Source organism: Megalops cyprinoides, chromosome 4 (genome assembly GCF_013368585.1).
Source record: "Megalops cyprinoides isolate fMegCyp1 chromosome 4, fMegCyp1.pri, whole genome shotgun sequence".
Classification (NCBI taxonomy): domain Eukaryota; kingdom Metazoa; phylum Chordata; class Actinopteri; order Elopiformes; family Megalopidae; genus Megalops; species Megalops cyprinoides.
Window position 1 is genome coordinate 33,854,819 of NC_050586.1, and position 19,846 is coordinate 33,874,664.

The 19,846-nt window shown below is 42.1% G+C and overlaps 1 protein-coding gene across 1 annotated transcript in view; it reads left to right on the forward strand.

Annotated features, from left to right (window-relative positions):
* Positions 1 to 19,846, forward strand: part of adamts3 (ADAM metallopeptidase with thrombospondin type 1 motif, 3) — an 82,737-nt gene that overhangs the window by 40,395 nt on the left and 22,496 nt on the right. The window contains exons 6-15 of the mRNA XM_036526971.1: positions 1,773 to 1,856; positions 2,257 to 2,413; positions 4,953 to 5,058; positions 6,956 to 7,099; positions 8,917 to 9,049; positions 11,299 to 11,412; positions 11,507 to 11,652; positions 13,308 to 13,483; positions 14,497 to 14,630; positions 16,161 to 16,284. Coding sequence (XP_036382864.1) covers positions 1,773 to 1,856; positions 2,257 to 2,413; positions 4,953 to 5,058; positions 6,956 to 7,099; positions 8,917 to 9,049; positions 11,299 to 11,412; positions 11,507 to 11,652; positions 13,308 to 13,483; positions 14,497 to 14,630; positions 16,161 to 16,284 — 1,318 coding nt within the window. The remainder of the gene's footprint in view (positions 1 to 1,772; positions 1,857 to 2,256; positions 2,414 to 4,952; positions 5,059 to 6,955; positions 7,100 to 8,916; positions 9,050 to 11,298; positions 11,413 to 11,506; positions 11,653 to 13,307; positions 13,484 to 14,496; positions 14,631 to 16,160; positions 16,285 to 19,846) is intronic.

Below are 19,846 nucleotides of genomic sequence, written 5' to 3' on the forward strand. Positions count from 1 at the left end.
GAAGACTGTGCAGTAAATGTAGCTTTGCAGTATACTGTAGGTACCCCTGTGTATAAGCGGCTGGATGCTCTTTTTAATTCAGCAATATTCAAAAGACTTTGCAAGCTAAGAGAAAGTGGATGTTATCAAGTTTGTTTTTTTTTTTTTTGTCAGGGTATGTTTGCTTGCTCTACCACTGGGAATCATATTTATTCTGATCCCTGTGTACACAAATTTCAAGAGGCAGATGGGTACTTCACATAGCATACATTTCTTAATTGGAAATGGTGGTGAATCATTTTTTGCCTTGGGTTCTTTGTCCAGGTTCTCCTCTGTCCATGTCCATAAACGATGGGTAATGAGGCAAGTAAGCATGAGAAGAACTCACTGAATCAATGTTGAGAGCATAACAGAAATGCGCTCTCCTGACGCGTGCAGTCAGCCTCAGTTTTAAGTTTTCTTATTTGCACTTTGCTTGGAAGGCTTACATTATATTAACATCAGAAATGAAATGGCCAACATGGTGTTGTGGATCAGAGCGTGAACCATGAATGAATGTCTCAGAAATGTAACCCAAACCTACTTCTTTTATTTGAGTCATCATCCATTTCCCCACCAGACACCTTTATCTGGAACAAATTGCAATAGTTAGGGACTATACAGTATTTATTGTTTCTGGGAGGTGGGGGTAGGGCTTGATGTGAATATAATTTTCGTAATATAATTTTTCCCTCTTGTTTTCTGAAAAGCAGGGCAAATATGCATTTGTTTCATTTGAAGATATGTAGGCCTGCCACAATTTTGGACATTTGTTGTGGAATCTATGACTTTTTCCTAGTAATTGCATCCCGGTAGGCGGTAATGTGATTTTTAATGGATGAGGTCATGTAAAAAAAATTATAGTTTGGAGGAGGATAATGATCTTATTTTTATCTTGTATTTTTATATTATGCAGTTTCTTTGACTTTATCATTCACACTGTGTATGAGGTAAAACATCTTCTTCAGGGATTGCAGGAGCATGATCAGATGTTTAATCCACATGTGTGGGGTTGAGAGCCTGGTGCCCTAACCGCTACCCCACACCACTGTTGCTCTGTTCCCCATACACGTGGGAAAAACAACCTGGCCTTTATGGCCACCCCCACTGTGATGTTAACGACCCTGAGGCCTGTTAAGTGGCCATCCATTAATGCAGTGTCACTTGTAGACACTTTAGTCATCCATTCAAAAGCTCTGACCCGTCTCAGTGTGTAAAAGCTTCCCAGAGTTCTAATCAATGTGCTTCTTAAGCTCTCTGAGAAGAGTGGATTATGTTCAAAATTATATTCAAACAACCTGTTTTCGGTGAATTCGGAGACCTGCTGCGTGGGGCTTGTCTCATTTTAATTTTTTTTTTTTTCAGTCAGACTCTCAGACTGACTGACCTGACCGTCACGCATTATTTGAAACAAAGCCTGTATGACTCAACCACATTCCACATTCCGCATTCGGTCCCATTTGATATATTTTGCAAGGAAACATGGCGTCACTACCCTGTCAGCCGTTCAACAATCAAATCATAGCTGTAACACAAGGGGTGGGGGGTAAAAAAATGTTTTTGGACAGAATTTGGACCCCGAACACATATTTTACCTTATTTCTCACTGTTTGTGTGAGCAATGGGAATTAGCAATCAATAACATCATGTGAAAAATTCATGGACCTGTCTTGTGTGTTGCTGTTATGATGGGGGTATCCATTTTTTCAATGTGTGACTCATGATTCATGCCTTCTTAATTGTGTGTTTTTTAGGTGAATGAAATTTATCATGATGACTCATTGGGTGTCCACATCAATGTGGTCCTTGTGAGGATGATCATGCTAGGATACGCAAAGGTGAGGTCCTTATGTAAGAGTATGCCTTCACTGCACTGATTGAACTGTATTACACTACTTTTTTGCATAGCTATTAACAAGCACCTAGGGGAATTCTATGGGAAAATAAATTCAATGGGAAGCATTTGGTTGGGGGCACCAAGTGATTAAGTACAATACCAATTACTTTTCCTGGATTTACTTTAAAACACCTAATAAGTTATGTCAGAGGAAGAAAAGTTCATTTAAATTTTCAATCAGATATATATGTTAAAGAACAATAGTAAGTTAGACTACTAATGTGTTTTTTTGCAGTTGATGTGTAAATGTGCATTTGCTTAGATGAAGTGTGGAATAGTTGAATGTCCAGTGTTCTTTTCAAAAGGAAGGCCTAATATGGCTTGTGTGGCTGTCTTGCTAGTCCATCAGTCTCATAGAGAGGGGGAACCCCTCGCGGAGCCTGGAGAATGTCTGTCGCTGGGCGTTCGTCCAGCAGAAGGCTGACCCGGAACATTCTGAGCACCACGACCACGCCATCTTCCTGACCCGCCAGGGCTTCGGGCCCACCGGCATGCAAGGTAGGGGCAATGAGTAATGGTAAGGAGCAGTGCTTGTAAAAGGCTGCAAATTGGATTACTGGGATGGGGCGCTGCTGTTATACCCTTGGGAATGATACCTTAATTGCTTCAGTAAATATTCAGCAGTACAAATACAACAAAAGCATGTAACAATGTAACCTATGTGTACCTGTGTAAGTAACCCTAGATAAAAGTGTCTGCTAAGTGAATGTAATGTCATGTAATGTAAAAGGTATACTAATACACCCATATGTTTCCTGGAGGATTTGATCAGCCTTCACCCACATGCTTGTAGGTTGGTCAGTACTGTTGTCTGTGTTGCACAGACTAAACTTGGAAACTCTCCCAGTCCCCGCTCTACTGATTTGATCATTTTCTGCCACAGAAAGGATTCCACCGTCAGTTCTGACACCTCCAAAAAGCATCCTTTCAGAAAATCTGTTGGTTGTAAAATTGAGAAAATTATGTTACTAGAAAAGCACAGCAGAACAAAAAAAATTTGTGTGATGATGCATTGCAAACAAAAGTAACACTGAACTCCTGGGGCCTTAGATGGAATTGTGTGGTGTTGGGAATTTTGTTTTGTATGAATGTTGAATGAATTATTCAATTAAAACAGTTTGTCAACATGTGGCACAGCAGGTCTGGTCCCAGACAACATTAGTCACCATTACTAATTTCAGCAATACAAAGGTCCTGGCTTCCTTTACGGAAAAGAAAAATCACTTTATCTATATTGCACCCTCCAAAAATTGTCACAGTATCTGGCCAGTTTTTATTCTGCATATTCAGTTCCTAATAGCTGGAGCTTTGAGGGTTATGTTTGACAATCCTTTGACAATGATACTAGTGGTGATACATGCTGTCTGTGATCTCTGGGTGCAGACATATACCCTGCGAATAACCAGCAATAAAGTGGCATTAGTAATTCTAGACCAGTTTTGGATCGCGCTGTAAAAACCTTTTTGAAGTAAATTCTGTAACATCTATATTAAATTTATATTCTTTCTCTGGCAACAATTTGATCCTCAGGAACGATGTGCAGCATTGTACTGAAGGTACTCGAGCAATCTAATCCCCAGAGAAGACTGAGAAAATGATCCTGTTATCACAATTCTGTATCTTTGCTCCTATTAGTGTTCCAACTGAAGGGTATATTGAAGCAATAATAGAATGGCTGTAAAGCCATCCTACTGTGACAGGACTTCAAATGCACTCATTCTTAAGAAGTTGAAAAAGGACAATACATGGGGTGTTTATCGAAAATTTACTGGCATAGAGGCCACATGTAATTCTCCTCCTGTTTTGTTAGCATTATGCTATTTTACAGCGAAGAATAGCCTTTATAAATAAAATTAGTCAGATTTTATCAGAGATGGAAATAAAGCGAAAGAAATCAGTTAGTGATGTGAATGCAAGGTGATTCTAAAAACATTTTCCCTGCAAGACAGTTGTTGGCAAAGTAGTTCAAATTTAGTAGTGCCAAATTTAATATTCCCTTACGTTTAAAGGGGAAAAAATGGACCTGAAGCATACCTAAATGGCAACATAAGACACCATTGTGTCTCTCCTGAGGGGTAGTCCCAGGAGCAGATTGTAGAGATGTCAATCATGGCTGCCAAGCACAGCACAGGACTTGCTGGAGGCCTGGCAGTAACTTTCACACTCTCCGGTCCCCTGACAACAGAGCATCATTACCGGTTCACAAAGGCAATATGTTCCCATGGTTTCAGGGGTGACCCGAGAGACCCCGTGAGGAAGGGGTGTTATTCTGTTAATTTAAACTGTGCCTGGGCGTGATGTGCAGGGGCGGTGGAAGTTCACCGCACCGCTCCATGGGCTACCTCCCGGACGTCTCAGACAGCGAAAGATGCCATGTTAGTTCCGAGTGACTTCCACTGAGAGGTTGAGGGGAAGGTTTGATAGTGCAATCTGATATTTAATATCATTTCTCCTGTATGTTCTGAATGAAATCAGCAGCAGATGAAGAGGGCGAGAGGGGGATTGTCAGCCAGCTGTCTAAACCTGGGGTGGATTTTGTTCCCTCACTCTCCCCATCGCAGGCCCACATCTGTTGACCATCTCCTATTAGATACGGGTTCAGCCAGTGCAGCGCGGTGCAGAACACATTGTGATACGGTCCTGGCTGCATGCTGTCTTTTGAAGTGCTCACGTTAGCATTTCATTATGTGTGTGGATTTCATTATTCAGTTGGCATTTCTTGCCATTTTCCAAAAAAGAAACACTTGTTTTTTACTGAAAAACAATAACATAAATGACATTACCGTTATGCAGAGGAATAACTGAGAGCATCCATCACCCACAAACGTGACTTAATTGTAGCAGACAGCTGGGTTCGGATTCCGCTGTGTGATCAGCGTCAGTCAGTGTGAAATAGAACAAACAGTGGCGACTAATTGAAGATGATTTTGAGGACTGGATCCAGCTGTCAAAGCAGAGGGTGAGCGGGGACTGTGGGCATTGTTGTGACGAGATGAGCAGCTGTGAGCCAATGGCACCTCTCTCTCTGTGATGGCAGGGTACGCCCCAGTGACAGGAATGTGCCACCCTGTCCGGAGCTGCACCCTCAACCACGAAGACGGCTTCTCCTCTGCCTTCGTAGTGGCCCACGAGACGGGACATGTGTAAGTATCCCGGCGAGAGATTGTGTGTGTGTGTGTGTGTGTGTGCGCGCGTGTGTGTGTGGGTGGGTATGCATGTTGCGTAACCCGTCGCTCTGCGGATCGAGAGAGAAGACAGTGAGCGGCACTCAAGGTTATCACCGCTCACAGGAATGCAAATCGTACGCCGGCCATAATGAATACTTTCATCTGCGCTGATTACAGTCATCATTGTTTCGAGGCACAAAGTGCTTCTTCAGGACTTTTGCGATGATCCTGATGTTAAATGACACCGGGGATCCTCGGGACGTGCCAGTGCCCTCGTATCTGCCCCTCTGGAGCCCCCGCCAAACCATAAGATTTATGCCTCCGAGGTTTCGCTCCCCGTTGCAAGCGTCCAATTTTTCACGGCCGCAGCCCGGCTCGTCTGCCTTTTGGCGCAGGACGGATGGAGAGTGGCGCAAAACACCATCAGGGTAACAGAGTGCTCTTGTCACTTTGAAAAGTACGTATGTCTGGCTCTCATTTGGTCCATGTCGGATTGCCTGAAAATCACTTCCAATTTATTGTGAGTCTTGAGAGAAACATCAAGCTGTTAGAAACAGAAGTTGTTTTCATGCTCCTACCAGCCCAGAGGGCAGCGAATTAGTTCCAGTTTTTAATGTTGTTTCCTTCCACTTTTTCTTCAGGTCTGAGAGCACATCAATCTGTCCTCTGACACAGTCACAGCACTGCAGAGAACTTTCTTGTGTTTGGTCAAAAATAGAATAAAATAAATAAATTAAACCATGGAAAAGACAATACACCAGGTTGCCTTTAAACAGGGGTACAGTGGGAGCGGATATAGTAAGATACAGTACACAATGCTGTGTTTAGCAGGAAGTTATGCACTTTTTTTTGAAAACAACAACTTGCAATCTAACCGACCGGTAATCATCTTTGATTATTGGAGTATTTGGCACGTGTCATCGATCCAGAGTGGGAATTTACCCAGGAACCTGCAAAGGAGTGCTGTTCAATGCAATCAGTACTGTAGAATCTTAAGCTAAATCTCTCATTCCCTTGCTCCCGATAGATCACTGTGAAACAGTTAAAAAAATCTGTCACAGTTTATAGGATAGATTACACGATGAAGTGAGTTACACAGTCAAGGAGCAGACATGCTGTCACGATTTTGAACGGGACCAAAATATTGTTTTAATTAATGATGTCTCAAGGTCAAAAAAAGTCATTTAAAAAGCCTGTAAAGGAATGAAAGGAAGGCTTACGTTTTATAACACATTTTGCTAGGGCAGTAGCTTGTTCCATTATTGAATGTTACTCTTCTGTGGGCTTGCAGTGAGTACCACATTCAGGCATTTTTGGAAGCTCAATTTTTAGCAGAAAGTACACCTTTCATACATAAGGCTGTGGTGAGAACTAGTTGTACGTTGGTAATACTGAACCTGCAGAAGCAGGGTTATGTGTAGATCATCTTTCACAGGCTATATTAAACCTTCTCTCCAAAACCCCATTGCTTGATTTTTCTTAATCAGCTGTATTCAGCCTTCTCCATACAAGGAGCTTGCACATTACCTCACTTACACTCACACCAAAACTGGCAGCTGTTATTAGCTGTGGATATCAAGAATGGCTAACTGTGATTAATTGCACAAAATAATGCAGTGTTTTTAAATTAATCACAATTTAATACATTTGACACATTGACGCTGTACAAAAACATTCAAGAAGGTGATATTTATTCTACCACTGAGAAGATTCTCTAAAGGAGCTGTTTTTGGCCAGACACTGAAATAACTCCACTTTGCCCTCTGTAGTTCCCATGACCCCACTGGCATGAATGATGTGTTTACTGCAGACAGAGCTACAGGCAGAGTGAAAGATCGCATTTATCTGAATGAGCCTGCCTTGTCTCTGATAGGCTGGGCATGGAACACGATGGGCAGGGGAACCGCTGTGGGGACGAGACGGCCATGGGAAGTGTGATGGCCCCTCTGGTGCAGGCGGCCTTCCACCGCTATCACTGGTCCATGTGCAGCGGGCAGGAGCTGCGTAGATACATACAGTAAGTTCTCAAAGGTGGATGGCCTTGAGCAAAGCTGGGAAAATGTTTTCAGAGCTTCTTGTTTTTACTGTTATGGAGATAACGCAGTTTCAGAAAGGATTTTTGGGCCCTCTGACGTTCATGATACCATCAAGAAAGCCAGGAGCTTTTGTGAAAGCTTTGGCTTTTGGCTTTTAAAAGAAGTCTTGCTTAGACACAGCTTAGCACTATGGGCTTTCTTTAACCTAACACAATTGGACGTTGTCTCTTTTGGCGTGACCGTTTGCTACTGCTGTTTTGTTTTGACGTTTGACAAATTAAAAAGCACCGAAGAAAATTTCCAGATGTGCCTTATTCCCACTCATACTGTCACCCCAGCTCAAAATAAAATGGCAAGCAAAATCCTAATGTCGACATGAAAAAACAAACAAAACAAAAAAAGTAAATAGTGCACATGCCATGGAATGTTCCATTACAGGGTCTGCATGTCACAATGACATTAAAAATGCACTGATCAATGGGGTATCGTGGGTTTGATTTGGATGACTGTGGTATTTTGATGGAACTGGCACATGTAAAGTTTGTCGACGCACCTCTCAATGTGAGGAGCTCAGCTGACTTTTGACTCCAGAATATCTCAAAGTCTCTTTTCTGTGAAGGATGTCTATGAAGGATTTTAATGTAAAATGTACTGAAAGTGTGGAGGGTTCGTATCTCTGGCGCTGAGGGATGCTGAGCGTGAGATGACCTTATCATTAACCTGTCTCAGAATTCTGAAGAAAAAAATGCTGAACAAAGGGATCTCTTTCTCTCAAGTGGGGGTGCGATTTTGTTTGATTCATATTTGCATTTACATTTAGATGACTTGCACATCATTATTGAATACACTCTCAGCTCAATGCGCTGTTATTGACATAACAGTTCATATGCATCAGCATATGTGTTCCCCAAGGGTAACCATGTACGGTATATTTTTAGAGGAATAAGTAGAACAGTGAAAGAACAGCATGTTCCACTGTTTTAAGTCAAGTTTTCCATTTTAGCTGACAATTATCAGTGCACTCTTATTTATTTCACGCTAATAAGAGAGAATTTTTTTCCTGATACCTTCAGTTATTCTGTTATATTACAGAAAAGCAGACGTGATTGCAACAGAAAGTAACAGCATCTATCTTGTTAAAAGTTTTAGTGTACTTCAGTGGATTATTTATGCTCTGCACTGTCTATAGTTTGACCCTGAACAACAAGTAATATTTTTTTCATGCCATTGCTAACCTTTCCGGCTGTTTAGCTTACACACCAGGTGCACATTCACTGTGTGATTAAAGTTTAAAAATGGAAAATCAGAAACAGCAGTAAACTGATGATCACTCGAGGCAGTCTGTCTGTATGGTGTTATTAGCATTGTGTCCTTAATCAACCTTACATATAGGAAATATTTATGTGAACTGCTGGGATTTTCATCTTTGATCACATGTCTTTGGTTCAGAAGACCATTCTGTAAGTTAATTTGGCTGTATGTTGCCATAATGGAGGCAAAAAAGAAAGATTATTTGATATATGCTTATTTAGAATAGCAGGATTTATTAAATTGTTCATTAAATGGAAAACAAATGGCAGACATGTAAAACAATATTGTACCTTTACAGGTGTGCATATGTTTTATGTACAGACTGTTAAATAACATACAGATAAATTACAACATCTGTTTTGATCCATATGCCTTGTTTGAATCTGATTCAGTGTTGAATGCTTACCTTTTGTTTTTTATATATGTCTTTCGAAGTTATTCACGACTCTGATCTTTCTACAATGTGTTCTTATATAATACCTACCAGCTCCTATGACTGTCTCTTGGATGACCCCTTCAAACATGACTGGCCCCAGCTTCCGGAACTCCCTGGAATTAACTATTCAATGGACGAGCAGTGCCGCTTTGATTTTGGGGTGGGATACAAAATCTGTACATCAGTAAGTACTGCCAGCCTGTTTTGTGTACCCTTTTTATTTTGAAGAATCTCTCAGCTCATTTCAGGGGCCCTGAAGTTGAGGTGGGGCCACAAGGGAGATTGATCAGGGAGCTGCAAGCAACAGTGTGTCTGTGAAGTGTAAATTTAACAAGTTTTATAATTTATAAAGTAGAATAAGGTATGTTTACACCTAACACACACTCTCTCTCCTTCTCTCTTTCTCTTGCTCACACACACACACATAGATATATACAGCCTTTTAATTTGTAGATATTCAAATATGAAGATATTCAGTCACATTTTCATACATACTTACTGTTAATAGTGGCTGAAAGTACCTCTGTCTTGCGTTCTAAAGCTTCATTACCTTAGGCTAATGAAAATTGACTTCTCTTAAGATGTCCATGTTAGAGCATTTTCTCCATCCCTGTCTACAAATGATTTTTGGGAAAAGCAAAAAAGGAAAAAAGAAATCAAAGACAAAAAACCAAACTAAAACAAGCTGTTAGCAAGGTTATAAGATATTCTCTTTATGACAGTGACAGTTTTGTGGTGTTGATTAACACTGAGAGAAGTTCTACCTTTACATACCTTTACTGTACAAAAAAACATCATTTTGAGCCAAGTGCGTCATCCTCAGATATACGAGACAAAATATAACCACAACTACAGAACAGAGTCAAAAATTAATGGAACCAAATGACAGATATATAGTTATCACAGGCTGGGTCTGTAGCCTGCTGAGTGCTGAGTGCAGTGCTATATTTCAGTACTGATCATTCTTACAATCTACAAACTGGTTGATGAATCATACAAAGTTTGGTAATTCACAAAATGAAAGGCAGAGCAAATTGTATTTGCACAAATAATGATTTGCAGAAGCATACCAGTGTGCAGGCTGTGTATTATCATGGTAATTATCCATCTTACATCCAAGATAGGTGGGATGAGAGTGTGATTACCTGCATGTACCTACTGTGCAAACATTGACATTTTGCAAATGATAGCTAATCATACTCCCGCATAAGCTCCCACGTTGCTGATCAAAATGTATTTAGCAGATGCTGTGATTCCCTTTCTTTGGAAATTAATAGTTGATCAGAAGTTGTAGAAAATGGAATGGTATAAATGGATACCTTTGATAGTCACAGGCAGTAGTGCCACAAAAGCTCTCACTTCCAGTCATCACTGGGGATTCATTACTGCACTGATTTTGGGGTGGGGTTGCCAAGCTCCCCGTTGTTTGACTGCCGACTGATTATTGCTTTCTGTTGGTTGGCATCACAAAACGGTCCTTACAAAGTGCAAGATTTCAGTTGCCTCACGCTGTTATGTCAACACCTCTGTGAGGAGATCTCTGCACTGACAGCCTGGTGGCAGGATAAAATCTGGAAAAGAAAGGGGACAGTTAGATTGAGACCCTCTCATCTGCAAGACAAGCGCAACAATACAGAGGCAGGGTGATATTGTCTGTGCACAGGGGGGGCGGTTTTCAGGCCAGCAGCAAGGAAAGGTCCGCTTACGGCTCCATCAATGAGAAGTGCGATAAATGTGGCCGACGTCCAAACATTCCGAGTTCTCACCTGTAGAGCCCATCTTATTCAAAGAGAAAATGCCTGGGCTCTGCAGGGAACAGCTGAAAAAAGGCTTTTATACTTCAAGTGTGTCACTCACTTATGTCCTCCGGGGGTTCCTGCTTTCCAGTGGCTTATTTGATGACTTATTCACCTGATGTGCCTTACCAGTAATTATCCACAAAATGGAAAAAATACAATTTGTACTCTGCAGCTTCTCAAACTGCAGTTTACGTATCCTAATATTATGGAGATATGCCCCATATCATCAGTCATATATACATTTAAAAATAAAAAGTAATCTTGCCAAAGAAAAGCAGAACATGCTTATTTTTAAAAATGTTTAATATATCAGCACGTAATCATCTTAGAGCTTAAAGCACTATTGATTACAGGAACATCGAAAATGACGTCTCGTAGTTGTTTGAAGATTGTCAGCATGAGGAAGTCCCTGCTGAATTGTGAGAAGGAAAATCAATTAAATCTACATCAGATTAGTCGAGCCCCTTCCTGTCCCTGTAGAATAGCCACATGCGAATCCGTTCAGAAGGTCATTTTTGCTGTGAAAGCGAACCGCACACAAACGTCAGTGATGGTAAAAGCGGAGGCAGGCCAGTGTGTGAACCACGTATTGATTTCCCCCTGAGAAATTGCTCGTCTTTCCACCTTTTCCCAGTTTCGCACGTTCGACCCTTGCAAGCAGCTGTGGTGCAGTCACCCCGACAATCCGTACTTCTGCAAGACAAAGAAGGGGCCTCCCTTGGACGGAACGGAGTGCGCACCTGGGAAGGTAAATCCAGCATGCCCAGGATCGTCACGTGGTGACTGTCCCAGCCTCTTTGGTGTCTCAGTGTTGCTGACCGAGTTTGTGCTGTGCCCCCTAGTGGTGCTACAAGGGGCACTGCATGTGGAAGAACGGTGACCAGCTGAAGCAGGATGGTGCCTGGGGTGCTTGGACCAAATATGGCTCGTGCTCCAGGTCTTGCGGGACGGGGGTGCGGTTCAGGACCCGGCAGTGCAATAACCCAGCGTAAGCCACCTACAGATTCCCCCTGTCTCCCACGTGACCCCTCAACTCAAATAAAACTGCACCACACTGGGGCAAAGTAACCCAGATCTTAAATTCAGCCTAACATCAGGAAGTGTATCTCTGAGAGCCATTATTTATAAAAAAAAAAAAAAAACGTAAGGAATGTAAATGTATGGTACTGAGGTCTCGTGGGACTTGCAATGGAGAAAACCTCACTTTTTATTTATCCGTGTATTCTGGAAAGTATTGCGATAAAGAGTCAATTAAGCTGTTAATTTTTGTTAATGTTCCCAGCCACTGTGGGATTTGGCAATAAGAAAATGGTCGGGGTATTGCACTCATGGAAACCAAATGAACAGAAACAGGAAGCAGGCAGCTATGTGAGCAGTATTGAGTGACACATTATCATTATGAAAATCTCATTAAATGTTTCTTTACATTTATATTCACTTTACATTATATTCAGGAATTGCTACGCTGTGTGAGAGCAGATTTATGTACTTGAGTGTAACGTATTTAATACCCGTATAGTTTAATTTTGCAGCTAAGCGACAAATTCAATTAAATTCAATTCATTTTTATTTGTATAGTGCTTTTTACAACACAAGTTGTCACAAAGCAGCTTTACATTGTTCCCAGGCCTGAGACCCCCTGAGAGCAAGCCTAAAGCAACAGTGGCAAGGAAAAACTCCCTATCAGGAAGAAACCTTGCGCAGAACCGGGCTCATGGGGGGGGGCCCATCTGCTTATGGCCGGCACTGGGCAGATAGAGTTAAAGACAAGTTATACAATGTACTTTAAGACATTTACGATTGATAGACAATAGTAGTTAACAGCAGAGCGATTATAAGAATGTCTCCTAGGATGTCCGGTTCTTGGAATGCAGTTGGCTTTGATGGGCAGGGCAGCAGGACTGGAAAACGGGATGAGACGCTTGGGCTACAGCTCCGGACAGGAGCCCAGAGCAGGGATAGGAAGCAAACAGAAAACAGTGGTTAGTGGATGATAAGAATGGCAGGGATGTAGAACAGAGAGACAGGAGAGGAGGGGCAGTGAAAAAGGTGCCAGTGTGCAACAAGGAAAAACCCCGGCAGGCTAACATTATGGCAGCATACCTAGGGGACGGGAGGCAAGGGACCGGCATAGTCATGAGGGCGACCCTAAGACAGTCAACACCAGATCACGGCACAGAGTCCAAGAAAGCAATGACCACTTAGTCCACCAGAGACTCTATGATCCACGCCAAATGTGAAATGCAACTAGCTGCACTAATCTACATCATTTTGAGAATAACTGTTATTATGAAAGGTTTCCTCTCTAAATAGTATAAAGCCTTTGTATTTTGCAGATTCAAATATCTCATCAGGATTTTACTTATTTGCTCAGCCAGTTATTGGTGTGTATGTACCATGCACAGCTTATCAAATCATACAAGCATTACTTACGGTCGTCTTTCATTTTTGGTATACTAATGCAGCTATAAGCTATTGCATTTCAGAACAACATTCACTTTGACTGAAGCTGAAGCAGCACAAAGTCTTACAGTGATAGACTGTGCTGTAGAGACTGTGTAAAACAATGGAAGGACATGTACCGTCTTTTGTTTGTTAACAATGAAATGTGGTGGGGCACTTATTCATTCATTCATCCACCAGACCTTCCAATGGAGGTCAGGACTGTCCTGGAGTGAACTACGAGTATCAGCTCTGCAACACAGACGACTGCCCCAAGCACTACGAGGACTTCCGGGCCCAGCAGTGCCAGCAGCGCAACTCGCACTTCGAGTTCCAGAACGCCAAGCACCACTGGCTGCCCTACGAGCACCCGGATGGTAGGTGCCAAAGATGGGCACGCCGGTGTCCCACCCACCACCGTCAGCGGAGAGCGCTCAGACTTGCAGTGACGGCGGGGGCAGACAGGAGTCATCAGGGCTGAGGGAGGCCTGCAGGCCGTGTCTGGCAGCACATGAACACTGCACTGGGCATAGATATATGTGTGTCTGTGAGTGTGTGTGTGTGTGGCATCCTCCATCTGTATTCATTCCCCCTGATAAAATATGAACAAAAAACATTATGTAACAGAATAAATATACAAAACTTCTTCCTTTAAATGGTACAAAAATACTAAACTTTGAAAAAATATTCAGAGCAGAGTGCTTCTGCATGGTGTTGTACTAGAAGCCCTTTTAACGTGCTTTAAACATGCCCTTTTGTAAAGTGGATTAGTGTGTCTGAAAATCAAGAGGCTTCTTCTTCAGTGGAACAGTAAAGGTTCAGCACCGCCGCGCTGGGCATGCGCGGGCCCCGTTGTGGCGCTCTGCCGCCCTGCTTTTAAGACTGAGCTGCGCGCGTGCTGTTAATCGAAAGCCCAGCTTGACACCGAGGAAGCGGGCGACGTGTGACTCACTGAATGCGGCTGACAAAGGCACGTCCCTCAGGGTGTGCCCAGTACGGCTGTTCTTTTGCATGCTGCTTGTGCCGCAGTGTCGCAGGTTCAATTTAGTGATTTAATTACAGAGTATTAGAAGCGAGATTCCGCGACCCGCAGGTTTCCTTTTCATGTGCGGATGCGAGTGTCGTTTCCTCGTCTGAAAAGCGATATCACAGCGATATCACAAACAATATGACCTTTATCACTTCTCAAATTAAAAAAGACCTGTCCTTGATTTAGAGAATAATGTGCATACGTGCACAGCGCCAGAGACTCTAAAGTCTCTTAAGTAGAGCTCTGGAGGCAAAGCAGCTCTGCCGCTAGTGAAATCTTTTAAGGGATGTTTATTTGTCGGCAGGTAATCTTACTTTACTGTGTTAGACCTGTCCTTTTTCTTGTTTTTTTTTCTCCCAGCCAATAAAAGATGTCACCTGTACTGCCAATCAAAAGAAACTGGGGATGTGGCTTACATGAAGCAGTTGGTCCACGATGGAACAAAATGCTCGTACAAGGATCCCTACAGCATCTGTGTGCGAGGGGAATGTGTGGTAAGAAGCCAGCTGCATGCAGCTACTTTAGCATGCACATTATGAGCAACTTTATATGGTCTGTGCAAAGCTAAAACAGCAGTCACACAAATGCTTATGTGATGTCACTGAGCAGTAGTGTTCTTATTAATCATATTAATGAAAAAGCAAAAAAACACAGATAAAGCTGGATTCACTCTCAGGTTGAAAAATGAACTGATCCGATTCATGTTAATTAAACACAGTGATCGAGTGCACTGTTCGTATGTCCTATTTGCTCATGGCTCAAGATGGATTAACATGTCCTTTAGCTCAAAGACCCATGTCTTAGCAGGGTTGCACACATGTCAGATATATGATGAGGCGAGGATTAATGAAGGGAATGCTAAATAGTTAGATCCATGCTCAGGAAGACTGCACAGAAAATTCCGTCGTTACCACCAACAAATAACCAGAGGCATCTAGTTTTGTTGCATCTTCCATTCACTAAGAACAAGAGCAACCAGCATTTTTATAAGCTCAGAAATACTATGCCTGTGTCTCCAGCCTAGCCGTAAAGCATCATTATCCAGACAATAACAAACGATTTGATTTGTGCTCAGAAAAATCTCTTTTAAGCAACATTGCAAAAATAATGATTTCAATTGATATTTGTTGCATATCTAATGTCAATATTAGATATGGAACAAAAAATGTAAATAAATTATCCATACCTGAGTAAAATATAAATTAAATATCAAGCAAACTGGAATACTGTGGTAATGTAGTTGGCCATAACAGTTTATCAGTATCAGTGCATCAGTATTACTAAAAAAATGTAATGTCTGCTCTTGTGTCTGAAATCAGTTGCCTTGATTTTTGTGGATACAGAAATCGAGAAAACATACCTTAAAGGATGAGGTACAGAGGTTCCTAAGAGTACATAAGATTTCAAATCTGAAAATAATGGTTACCGCAGTAAAAAAGGCTAATACTAGCTAATGGCTATACATGAAACATAGCATTATTTCATAGAGGAATAGCACTACTTCTTTGTTCTGGCCTTGAAGAAGATTTTGTCTAATGAGACAGTATGGATTTGAGATAATGGTACAGTTTGTTATGATGGCCACTTAAAAACGCTGTACTGTAGACTTCAGAAACATTCCATGTATCCAGCTGGGAGATTTGCAAAGCAATTTAAAGGGTGGAGAAACTGGGTGTAGAGTGAAGAAGCAGTATATGGGAGTATATATTAGCACATTGCCTAGCAGTCCGGTCCCATTTTGTCTCCATACGTTTAGTTAAACTTTCACATCAGTGTATGCAGTGGAATAAAACATTGTAGTGTGATGGAATTTTGCATTCACATTGGAGAAGTCAATGAAAAACCAGCATACAGGGTACATCTCATCACCTTTCTTTTCTGTATTTTTCATAACCTTCTTAAGTACTCTACAACCTCAGGTGTCAACTGACATGTCAGTCCTTAAAAATAATGAAATAAACGAAAGAAAATAAAGTAACAGTGCAATCATTTCTCAGTCTTTCTGCCTTGTGCTCTTTTTGCAGAAAGTGGGCTGCGACAAAGAAATCGGTTCAAACAAAGTGGAGGATAAGTGCGGGGTCTGCGGAGGGGACAACTCGCACTGCAGAACAGTTAAAGGAACCTTCACTCGCACCCCCAAGAAAACCGGTAGGCCTCTTTTAACAGCAAACCCCATCCAAAGGGCAGATGCCGTATTAATAAACCATGTGACGAAGGCAGCGTGTTTGTCTTTCGCGTTGACCCTGGAACATTCCGCTCCTTGGTTATGCTCCCCATGACCTTTAGTGTGTTTCTGCTGCCCTGCGGTGTGCATTAATGTGCCGCTGTATACAATGGCAAGGATGAGTTTACTTTTCGGTCTGAGAACCTGCCTGCCATTATAATGAGATGGCGGTCATGGACTCTGGAAGCATGGCAGGTAATTAGTGATGATCTCGGACAGTCCGGCTCTGCGTGGCAGTGTTGCATTGAATATGGTCAGTCTACAATCAATAATACCAAAAGACAAAAGTGGAACTCCCTCATTTAAAATCGGCAAATGAAGCAGCAACAGGGTAGATCGTCATCTACTGCTTCACTGGTACTTCACTGGCCTGCGGTGGAGTTCTTAATCTAATTTGCTGTGGTCTTTACTTTTAGCATGTGTGCTAAAATCTGTTTCAGATCTTTCCTTGATTAACAGTGGGCATGCAAAGACGTGACCTCTAGTGTCACCACAACAACACAGGGAATTAACTTCACTATTGAAGTTATTGTTGTCGCTGCTGTTTGTGCTTGAGATTTTAAATGAGACATTCCATGTCTGGAATCATTGACAGTAGTCTGGCCTTGATCATCTCATAGCATTACAGGTATTTTCTGTCATGTCGTTTTGATTTTTTTGAACTGAAAAGATGAATTTGCAGACTGTATTGTTTTATCTTCCAGGGCCTGGACCGAATCAAAACTGTTTCTCCCAGTATTCACTAATCCCAAGCGACAGTGCAGAGTTTCCAAATTTGTTGTTGTAGTATCACTAATTTAATTAGAGGAAACACCAAAGGGATTAAAGGGTTTGATCAGCGTTTTGGCCCTGGTTAAATCTTCTCAGCTCAGCCACAAACTCTGCTCTCCGATCTATTATTGAGGCTTATTGAGGCTGTCAGAGACTTTAAGCACAGGGGGCATTGAGAGACCAGTTGAAGTTGTACAGTTGAGATTAAAGACTTCAGGGAATGCACAGACAGGAGAGCAAGGCAGAAGGAGCCATTGTGACCTCCTCTGACACAGACACAATCATTCAATGTAAAAATGTTACATTTCCCATTAGGAGACCCTGTTCTTTTCAGCTTAGTCAGAATGTCTAATGGACATCATACATGTCCTTTGTGTGATTTGACAGTGATTTCCCCCTTTGGTCCATTTTAATCCACAGCTGATTAATGAGAGGAAAGGCCAATGTGCAAATTGTTTGTTCTGGGTCCTCAGACATGAACGAGGAGAGAGTGCAGAATGTCTTTCAGTTCTGTACCCGGTATTCATTCAGCTAAATGGTTTATTATAGCCTGGATGAATACTTAAAGAAAGAGTGCGGGGGAGACAGCAGCATAATGGGTTTTAGAGGGGTATGCTGGTCTTGTAGCTGCTGCTTCGTTTCAAGTTGTAGATGGGCATTCTTACCGTAAAGTTGCAGCCTCTATCTCCCTGCAACATAATGGAATTTCTAGGGGACAAAAAGCTGAAATTTGTTATGCGCTTTCGAGAAAGACCCTTGTGATCGCTCAGATAAGCACTGAGGAATCGGGAACAGGCTATAGGCATCTTACAAGGGAACACAGTGTTAAGGTTCGTTCTGGGCTTATTTACTGTGTGTCACCGAAGCTGTTAACTCACAAATTAAAGAGAGGGAGGGCGTGCGCCCCATGTCAAGGAGGTGCAGACTGGCTAGTTATCTCATAATAAATACATGAGGAAAGTTACACACCCTTGCACTCCAATTTACATCTATTTAGAATGAAAGACCCCCATCAACACAAGCAGTGTCTTCTTGAGGGGAGACTATTTGTTTGCCTGGACATCATTTATAACTGGTGCAAGCGGTGTGAAATAGGCGTCAGTTTATTATAGGCGTCAATTATTCAAACCGCTTGTAAATGTGCGTTCATAATTCATATGCCAGGTTGAAGATGTTACCTATCCAGTTCTATTAAAAAGTATGCCTTGTCCAGTGGCTTCAAGTATATACCTGCAACAGGACAAATATCCTTCACCATGTCACATCTCCTTAAGGTCAAGCACAGCGTACCAGTACAGGCTGCCACTGTTGTTGTTATTGTGGAAATGTAACGATCTTTCCATGCTATGCCACTGCAAATGACATGCCGTCAGCAGCAGCGGTAGCACGCGTCTCTGGCGATATGTAAACAAGCCCCGAGGTGATCCATGTGGCGTGCCGGAGGGACACACATTGCAAACACACAGGGCCGCAGATACAGATTCTGCTTTTAGGAGGTCAGGGCCATGATAGTGGAGATTGATTGCAGCCTGTCGTGTGAGTGGGAAATTGATTTTATTTGTGGCCATTAAATGGCCGTGCGTCCTGAAAGGGGATCGGCATTGCGCCGCTCGCCGTGTTGACAGCGGTGTGATGCAGGGACAGTAATATAAAGGATGATTTCCTTTTGGCAAATGTCTGAGACTTCGCATCACCTCCCATAGCTTTCGAATGAGACCTGAATAACAAGCAGGGGCAACACGTGGATAATGGAATGAGCTTGGAAAACAGTACTTACCCTTTTCTCTCTTTCTCTCTCTCTCTCTGTCTTTTTGATTAAAATCACCTACCTCTTTTAACAGGGAAAAGGTTAAGCAAGAGATGCCATAAGGAAATCGATTTGTTGGAAAACAGAACCTGCAAGTATCCAGTGTTATCTGGTTTTAAAATGTTTCCTCCCCAAAGTAATGTTTTCTGTTTCATTGACTGTGTTAGTGACTGAGTTAGTGGAAAAAGCAAAAAAAAAAAAAAAACATCAAAATTTGAGGAACTGGTAATAAGAAAAAAACACAGAATCCCCAAGAACTAATGGAGTGTGACGTATCTGTTTGCCCCTTTGACTGTATGAAAGTAACTTCATAAATATTTATGATATTTATGGAATGAAACAGTCACTCGCAACTCAGTCAATTAAATATTGACAGGTATGTTCATCTTCAAAGCCTTTATGTATCTCATAAAGCGGGGTACACACACTTGCAAACCAGTGGGGGTGATGGTGTTGATATTGCTTGGAAATGTGAGAACTATCCAGTATGCATGTACTCACGCACACACACACACACGCACACACAAAGTGTTTCTGAGTAGGGGGAGGTACTTTCCAGGCTCTGACCATTTGCTTGCATTCATCACCCAGCGAAGTGATAGTTTTCAGCATTTTTCTTGGCATGTCTGTTTGGACTCAGTAAAATCAACTAGACAGACTTTGCAGCTCTGGCACATTCTTTTGAAGGCCTGGGATTGCGTTACATGAGAACAGATTGCGTAGTCGCACAGTTATTACCTGATTGCATGTGGACCTTCATTTCCAACGTGAAAAAAAAAAAATATACTTCATTTACACAGGACCCAGAGCTCACATGGTCTTGCACCTGGAGTAACGAGCTGTGACAGATCGGTTGTGACAGATTGGAGACGACTTGTTAGTCTGTCCTAACCATTTGCTCGCTCACT